Source organism: Microtus ochrogaster, chromosome X (assembly GCF_000317375.1).
Source record: "Microtus ochrogaster isolate Prairie Vole_2 chromosome X, MicOch1.0, whole genome shotgun sequence".
Classification (NCBI taxonomy): Eukaryota; Metazoa; Chordata; class Mammalia; order Rodentia; family Cricetidae; genus Microtus; species Microtus ochrogaster.
Genome location: NC_022026.1, coordinates 852,980 through 861,633, shown reverse-complemented (window position 1 = coordinate 861,633; position 8,654 = coordinate 852,980). Strand labels below are relative to the sequence as shown.

The 8,654-nt window shown below is 35.5% G+C and overlaps 1 protein-coding gene across 5 annotated transcripts in view; it reads right to left on the bottom strand.

Moving 5' to 3' along the window:
• The window catches only part of Smarca1 (SWI/SNF related, matrix associated, actin dependent regulator of chromatin, subfamily a, member 1), a 92,044-nt gene that overhangs the window by 76,826 nt on the left and 6,564 nt on the right, over positions 1 to 8,654 (bottom strand). For 3 of the 5 annotated variants that reach the window (XM_026784798.1, XM_026784799.1, XM_005358411.3), the window contains exons 2-5: positions 6,130 to 6,231; positions 3,199 to 3,365; positions 2,811 to 2,911; positions 2,602 to 2,702 (exon numbers count right to left, since the gene is read on the bottom strand). In XM_026784798.1, coding sequence (XP_026640599.1) covers positions 2,602 to 2,702; positions 2,811 to 2,911; positions 3,199 to 3,365; positions 6,130 to 6,231 — 471 coding nt within the window. The remainder of the gene's footprint in view (positions 1 to 2,601; positions 2,703 to 2,810; positions 2,912 to 3,198; positions 3,366 to 6,129; positions 6,232 to 8,654) is intronic. The other 2 variants (XM_005358410.3, XM_005358412.3) reach the window with 1 other exon arrangement.

Here is an 8,654-nt window from a genome sequence, read left to right as displayed (position 1 = left end):
CCTTTTCTCTATAAAAAAAAGATTAAAAAATAAATAAATAAAATAAAGTGTTGGGGTGTGTCTCAGTGGAGAGCGCTTGCTTAGCGTGAAGCCCTGGGTTTGATCCCAGCCTCACAAGTAAAAGTAAACACTAAATAATTAAGGAGCTTTTTGCCTTTATCTATAAACGAAGCAGATAACTTCACTCTATAAATTTAAGCTAAATACCACTTTTATGGACTATATCTTATGTGATAAGTCACTTAAGATGCATTGTTATAGCCAATATCCACCAAAACTTTAAGATGTTTCAGAAAATAATTTCACTTCCAGGAGTCCTGTAAGAACCATCTGAGAGGAACAGGAAAACTAAAGACAAGATTGTCATCGTAACTCTATTTATACCGCACAGCTAACAGTCCAAACGGGCAGCATCAAAACAAGAGTGGACAAAAACAGTGGTACCTCCTTAAGACTGTTAGGCAGTAAAAACTTCCTTTGACAAACTGTTTTAATGATATGAAAAATACATATGAATGTGAAGTCAGAATGCCAAATTATACATATGATATGAGCTCAACTATACATCTAGAAGAAAAGTTAAAAAAGAAGGATGTCAAAATGACAACTGTGGTTATTTCTTGATGGCAGAATTACTATTACTTAGTTAAAATTATTTAGTGGCTTAATTTAAAAATTTAGTTTTGCAAATTGCATATATTCTCTAAACTGTCTTCCTCTCTTTTGCTAATTAAAACATGTTGGACATGATGGGATGCACCTGCATTCTCAGCTACTGGGGGGGGGTGCTGAAGCAGGAGCAAGTTAAAAGCTTAAGCAACATAATGGGACCTTAACTCAAAACAAAATATATAGAAGGGACTGGTGTGGAGCATGGTAATAGAGTCCTTGTCTAGTACACACAAGGCCCTAGGTTTAAGTTCCAGTACTGGAAAGGAAAAGAAAAAGATATTTTAAAAAAAAGACAATAAAAGATAAAAGATAAGATGAATTAAAACATGTCTGGAATGAGCAGACTCTTGAAGGATCTTTAGATCATTTGTCTTAGACAGGTTGTGGCCAAGAAATTCTTGGGGTGAATAATCCTGGTCCTTCTGGTGAGAGAGAAATCAAGGAACTTGCTCTCTGAACTGAATAATGTAACTGTAAGATGCCACTGACTCTTGCTTTTAAAAAAAAAATGCTCTGCCACACAACCAATAGCTGCTCATCCAAAGATGAGTACCTATGGGATTGACTAGATGTCATAGAATGCACGGCATCACTTGGCCTTCTGGAGAGTAGTAATTGAAAATATGGCTCCTAGGTCCATAAATATTATATTATTGGGTAAAATAGGTCTATAACTCCCTCTGTCCTCTCTTTAATTTCATTATTTTATCTTAAAATACAAATCTGGGTCTTCATATAATCCCCTCATCTACTCAGTTATCATCATGTATGATCTTACTTTTTCAGTTATTTTACATGCATGACCATGATTCATTATCTTATCAAAAGACTGTCACTTGGCACTCTACTCTTTTTTTTTAAAAGATTTATTTATTTATTATGTATACAACATTCTGCCTCGATGTATGTCCACACGCCAGAGGAGGGCGCCAGATCTCAGTACAGATGGCTGTGAGCCACCATGTGTTTGCTGGGAATTGAACTCAGAACCTCTGGAAGAACAGCCAGTGCTCTTAACCTCTGAGCCACCTCTCCAGCCTGTTGGCACTCTACTCTTATGGAGACTCAACACTGAAGCTGAATATCATGGCTATGCCTAGAATCCCAACACTCAGAAGGCTAAAGCAAAAGAATTGAAACCCATTAGTCTGAGGCCATATAATAGTGGCCTATCATAGTGAGTTACAAAACAACATTCATTCATGTACGAATTCGTTCATTTACGTGTTGTTTGGTTTCTACATTCTACCTCATTCCCAAGAAGACGCCAGGTTGCCTATTATAAAAACAAATCAAAGGCAAAACAGAAATGAAAAGTTATCAAGGAAAATTATACTAGAAGGCAAAGCATAAGAGAAGAAAAGAAAAAGAAGAAAAAGAAATCGCCAAGGGCAGACCTTAAAGGATGAAGAGATGCTCCTTTGAGATTGCACTTTTCTCTGGGCTTCCTAGAAGCCAAAGTGCAAACAAAAGCAAAAGCAAAAAGAGGTGTTGTAGCACTTCAGGAAATCTCCCTTGATCTTTGTCCTGGGCAAAGGGCTATATTCTCGAAGTTGTTTGAACAATTGTAGACTATAAACATTCTTTTGCAGGCAGGAGGCAGAGTTTAGAGGTGAAGAGCACTTGCTGCTCTGACAAAGGACCTGGGTTCCATTCCCGGCACTCACGTGATGGCTCACAACCATTCATAACTCCATTTCCAGGGGATCTGATGCTCTCTTCTCACCTCCCCAGGCACTGCAGACACATGGTACACATACAGGCAGGCCAGACACTCACAAACATAAAGGAAAATAAATAAAGCTAAAAAGTGAATCATTTTTCCACTAAGTAAAGTTTCCAGGTATAGGGAATCCCAGCAGAGGTAGTTCAAATTTACATTAAAAACTTTGAGTAACTCAGAACATATTTCAAATACCAGCGCCTTACCATTTCGTCAGCTAAAATACCATTGACTCCATTTTCATACAAAGAAATCAACCAGTTCAGTCCTCGAATCTGATAATCTCTCAGGGGTCCACCTTTCACATCTGAAAATAAAAATGAAGAACCTCTCATACTCTGGTAGGATACTCAAGGAAATTTGTTTTTCTCAAAAGGAACTGTTAAAGGAGCCGTGACTGTGATGAAGTACTCACAGGAAGGTGAAACCTCAAATCTAACACACACATTTGATGTTTTCCTACTCTCTGACAGCAGTTCTTCATCTTCTTCTTGTTCTGTGCGCCTGTGGCGATAGCTAAGGCGGGGGAAAAAAACACCAACGCTGAGGCACCAACTAAGTTAGGTTTGCTAACAACGTTTATGAAAAAGGAATGTGTTATCTGGTGTCTGGCATAGAATGTGATAGAAGCAGTCTACATTTTTAACTAATTAAGTTCTGGTAAAGGAAAAAAACAAATATTGTTGTCTCCAAGACATATTTATATATCCAACAATCATATTTTTATATAGCTATACTGAGAAAATGGAATGGGAAGGGGGAGGCCTAACGAGGGGGAAGAAAACAGAGAGAAGGGTGCATACTCTCCAGCAGAAACCGAGGTCTGCTTGTCATCTTTCTTCACTCGAGGACGTGCCAGTTTCATGGTGAGAGGGGATGTTGGAGACTTCTGTGCTGAAGGTTGAATAAAATGTGCAAAAAGTTCTGTCTGCTTCAGTAAAAACTCAAATCTCTTTGCTCGATCTGCTTTCTAATTTACAAAAGGGAGGAAAAAGGAAAGATTTTCTTTTATATTTTAGATTATAACTTTTTATTCAAAGTTATTTAGCAAACGTTTATATTCTGCTTAACTCATGCAATATCCTTAGTGCTCTTAACATACTAATGTACCGAATCCCCTTCCGAAATCCAGGAGGTAATCACTAGTGTCATAGCCATTTTACAGATGATAAATTGGAGGCACAGAATGAGCAAGGAACACTCCCAAGCTTCAACAGCTTGTAAGTAACCACATTTTAAAATGCTATTTCGAACAGTTTGAACAGAAGAAAAATGACCTGACAGATTTATTAAATGCTCCCCAAAGATGTATAGCCTTGGCATTGGAGGTATAATGCGGTGGCAGAGCATGCGCCAAGGCCCAGAGTTCAAGTCCCGGTGTCAAAATATGACAAAAGGATCAAAAAGTCAAAATTAGAAAATATGACTCATTCGTCTTTCTAAAATATGATTCTCTTTTCCTTAATAATAGAAAATTAAATGTCAATTATAATGCCATAAACAGAAACACATATAAATTGGGGCCAGTTGTGGCCCACACATTTAATTCCAGCACTTGGAAGGCAGAGACAGGAGGATTTTTGTGAGATCAAAGCCATGCTGGTCCACATAACAAGCTTTAGTACAACCAGGACTACACAGAGAGACCTTTTCTCAAGAAACTAAAAACAAATAAATAAATGAAACACATGTAAATAATGATATATACATACTATAAATTTAACTTTAAGAATTACCAAGCTGCAAATAACTGAAATCTTAGAATATGGAATCAGCAGCTCTCAAAAAAATATTTCAATGTCATGATACAATAATGCAATAAAATAGTGCTTTGAGTTATGGTGATCTGGGAAATTCTATTTTATGCAAACTTTCTACCCAAGGGAAAAGAGCTTAGAGAAAAAATATTGGTACACTCATATGGGAAGCAGTTAATCTGTATTAAGTACTGAATGATGTGTAGTCTAAAATTCAATAAGCTCTGAAGCATTATATATAACTTGTAGCATCAAAATAAATGGCCTTTATTTATTATTACTTTTTTAGATGCTTGTTGATTTTCTAAGAAAGAGAAAGAAGGGGTATGGGTGTGGATAGGAAGTGAGTTGGGGAGAATCTGAGGAATAAGGGGAGGGAAAACCATATTTATAATATAGTAAAAAAACTATTTTTGATAAAAACTATAGGAAAAAATTAAAAATAACAGTGTTTACTACAAAACCTTAAAAGATTTAAAGACTTGTACCTCATCCTAGATAAAGAGATGAAGTTGGTTTGCATTTTCTTTTAAAGTTACTTTCTGACCATTCAGCAGAGAATAATTGATTAATGGTGAAAAAGTAATAAGAACACCAGAAACTTATAAGAACATTCATTAGCATAGATACAAGACTTAGAAAAAAATATATTCAGATGACGAGCTGGATAGAGGCCAAAACTTTTCCACTTCATGTTATCCTCTCTGGAATGTTGTTTTTAGAACTGTTAAAACATTAACTATTTTCTTAGATGTGGCCTTAAACATCAAGGCACAGGCTCTTGTAAAACAGCTATCAGCAACTAAAACATGTATTTCCTCTCTGCTTATTTTTAAACTGCAAAAATAGTCCTTTGGGGGAAAAAGCAGTTCCAACTACCTGTCCAGGTCTCAATGACTGAAAATTAAACAAATCATAGAACAATATATGGCATTCAAATAGGATGACACTACTTAAGTATGTAATACTTTCATGCATTGGGTAAATATGCTTGAATATACCTCAAAAGATGGATTGCCATAATACATATTTTCTTGATGTACAGTATTCATTTATATACAAATTAAGGAGAAATACTGATCTGGAATCATGACTGCATATCCCTCAGGGTACAAAGCCACACAGATACTGCCACTGATACCTTCATCACTGAGCACACAAAATATTTTTGCCTTATAGCATCTTAGTATTGGCTAAAGAACACTGAGCAAAAGTGAGATGTGGCTTCTCATCTCAACTATTCCAAATAGTTTCCATAATCCTTAATTTTCTCCTTTGAAAATGAGATTAATTTATTCAATAAAAAGTAATAGTTGGTTCAGTGGGTAAAGTGCTTGTCACAACAGAATAACATCCTGAGGTCAGATCCCTAGCATCCACATAAAAAGGTTGGTATAATGGCATACACCTAAGCTCCCAGCATTGACAAGAAGGAGGGGTGAATCTCTAGAGGTCACAAGCCATTCAGCCTCACCAAATCTGTGAGCTCTTGGTAAGACAGTGAGGAAAAATTAAGTAAGGGAGAGAATGGTTAAGGCAAAAAACCCATCAAAACCCATCTTCAGGGTAAGGAGGCCAGGATCAAAAAAATAAGATGCCTGAGGAAGATAACTGAGTCCACATCTGATCTACACACACACATACAAACACACACACACACATACAAACACACACACATACATACACACATAGATGCACACTTGTGACAATTTAATGTTTCAAATCACATTTGTACTCAGAAATTTGATTATGAGTCATAAACAGACAAATCTTTTACATCTTTCATATCACTATAAAATTAACTATAAGCCACGTATGATGGAACTAATAATCACAGAAATCAGGATGCTAAAGCTGCAGAGAGAATCACAAGTTCAAGAACTTCTGCCTGGAAGTATATAAACCAGACCTGTCTACAAACAAACAAACAAACAACATACACACACAAAAAGAGAATTACAGTGGTCACTACCTTACCAAGGGCATATTTACCATTTTCTCTTCATATTCTGGGTCCATTTCCTTTTCAGATTTGGAAGTTTTAGCAGCAAGTTTGAGTTGAAACGGAGAAGTGGTTTTCTAGAATTTCAAAGGAAATAAATATCAGTCAATTGCAAAGCAAGGTCTTTAAGCTTGTCCGTGTTCTTCCTTAAAGAAAGCCAAAAGTAATTAAATAACGTGATAAATAAATCACTGAGGGACGTGCATGGAGCAATGAGGAGAGCGAGTTATGAAGCAGGGCTTATGATTAATCCAGTTCTGTGCACCTGAGGTCCAATGACAACGCTGAAATATCAGAGAGATGGCATTAATTAGAATAAAAACCAAAAATAAAACACTAATCCTTATTGTCTATTTTTTTTAATTAAAGCAGAAGAAATGTGTAACCATAAAATAGCAGACTTAGAAACTATGAACAGGCTAATGCTCAACCACAAACCAAAGAATTCAAGAAATGTAAATAATAACCCTCCCAAACACTTCTTTATGTACTGGAAACCAGCCAGACTTTCAGAATAAAAGACTCTGGCTGCTGTTCCTGAAACAACACTTTTGAAATTTGTTGTCCTAGACTAATTAAAGAATGTACGTTTTTATATAGTGCGACATGATCTCATACACTTAAAATAATCCAATAGTACAGCTTCAAACTGGTCACTTTATTTCCTCTGGAAAGAAAACTATTCTGGCTATGTTACAAAAACGTTTTATTCAAGTGATTCATCAGAGCTATTCTCTATTAACTGCTGACATTTTAATGCTATAATTTAGTGAACACTAGCATCAATTAGCAATGAGAAGTCTAAAATAACCTGCCAAAATAGGGTCAACATCTTATGAAAAAACAAGCCTATTGATTTAAGTATCAGAATATACCTACAGTAAATATCTTTCTCTGGGAGAAATTAAAAGATAAAATAACAAAAACAAGAATCTATTCATCAAGATGAATACCAAGAATACTTGAATTTGAACATAAACTTTGCAGAAATTAAAGTACAAATCTTTTTATGAAAACAAAAGAATTGAGGGAGGTCACTTTTATCACCGCTTTTGTCCAGCTATCTCTGAAATCTTCCCTAGTAATTCAGCACCAGAATGTGGCCTTAAACAAGAAAATAAAATTCCAACATTTGCTAAAAGTTTTATTTTGAGGAAATTCTGAGATTATGGAACTCGACCGTGGTCAGAGGCCTACTCTGGAGCACTGATCACAGAATGCCTATCTATAGAGATAGGCAGCATCTTATGTGCAGTGATCAACTATGCGAGCTGGCTTGAATGAAATTCTGGGTGGACTGGAATAGAAACTGAGAAAGACACTCTGAAGAGCATACATTCAACATGTCACATATGCTGGAAGTCATGATGCATGCCTCTAGTCCCAGCACTCAGGAGGCAGAGGTAGGCAGATTTCTATGAATTCAAGGCCAGCCTGGTCCACAGAGTGAGTTTCAGGAACGCCATGGCTATGTGGAGAGACCCTGTTTCTCTAAGACCCTGAAAAAAAAAAACCAAAAAAGTCACATAGATAAGTCTCATTTTCAAAGCAACAAAATTTTAGATATCAAAATATACATAAAATACATGAATGAATAAGTCTTTTAAAAAATTCACACTTGTATCTTAAAAGGTTAATGAGGTGGAGTTTTCAAGTTTTAAAACAATAATAAGTACCTCATCAAATATATATACATATATATATACAAATATATATATACATATATGGGAAATAAACTTCACTTTCAGAAGATTACATCTCAGAAAAACATTTTATTAATTACTTCTGTGCTTAAAAAACTAATCACACACTATATGAATCCCTCATCTTGAGTAATACTATTAAAAGATATGGGTAATCACTTTATTGACACTACTATCCAAAACAAATTTTTTTAGTCTTTTCAGGAACCAGAAGGTAAGATAAAATAACCCTGTGTGGGCTGTCACAATCAGTTCACTAACAGCTCTATCCAAGTCTATCTCATTGTACACTTAAAGGAATGAAAGCAGTACCAAATGACGTAGTAAAGACTACTAAACCAAGGTGTACCATGGAGACCAGGAAGACATGGCAGAACTCCAGACTGAAATCCTGTTCTCTATAGCAGCATCCCTTCTTCCTGGGGTTAAGCATCACTGAAATTTTTGTATTTTACAGATGCTTTAAATGCTATGTCCTATACAATAGATAAATTCTTTCTGATTAAAGTAGATGAAATCTTTAAAAAGTAAAAATAAATACCCTGCTGTTGAGGAGACAAAAAAAATATTAGAAGGGGAAATAATTAGAAGCTATTATTACTTTTGTAAAAAGTCTGAGAAATGGCTATTTAGTTGAGGGGAAACAAGCTGCTTAATGTCAGCTGGCTTGGTATCACTGTCAAAGTATAATAACCAACGACTATGAGGAAAGAATAAATGTGTACTTCTTCCAGATTCAAGGTAGTTCAAAATATACATAACATTTTTAAAAGGTGTGTGTGTATATGTATATATAT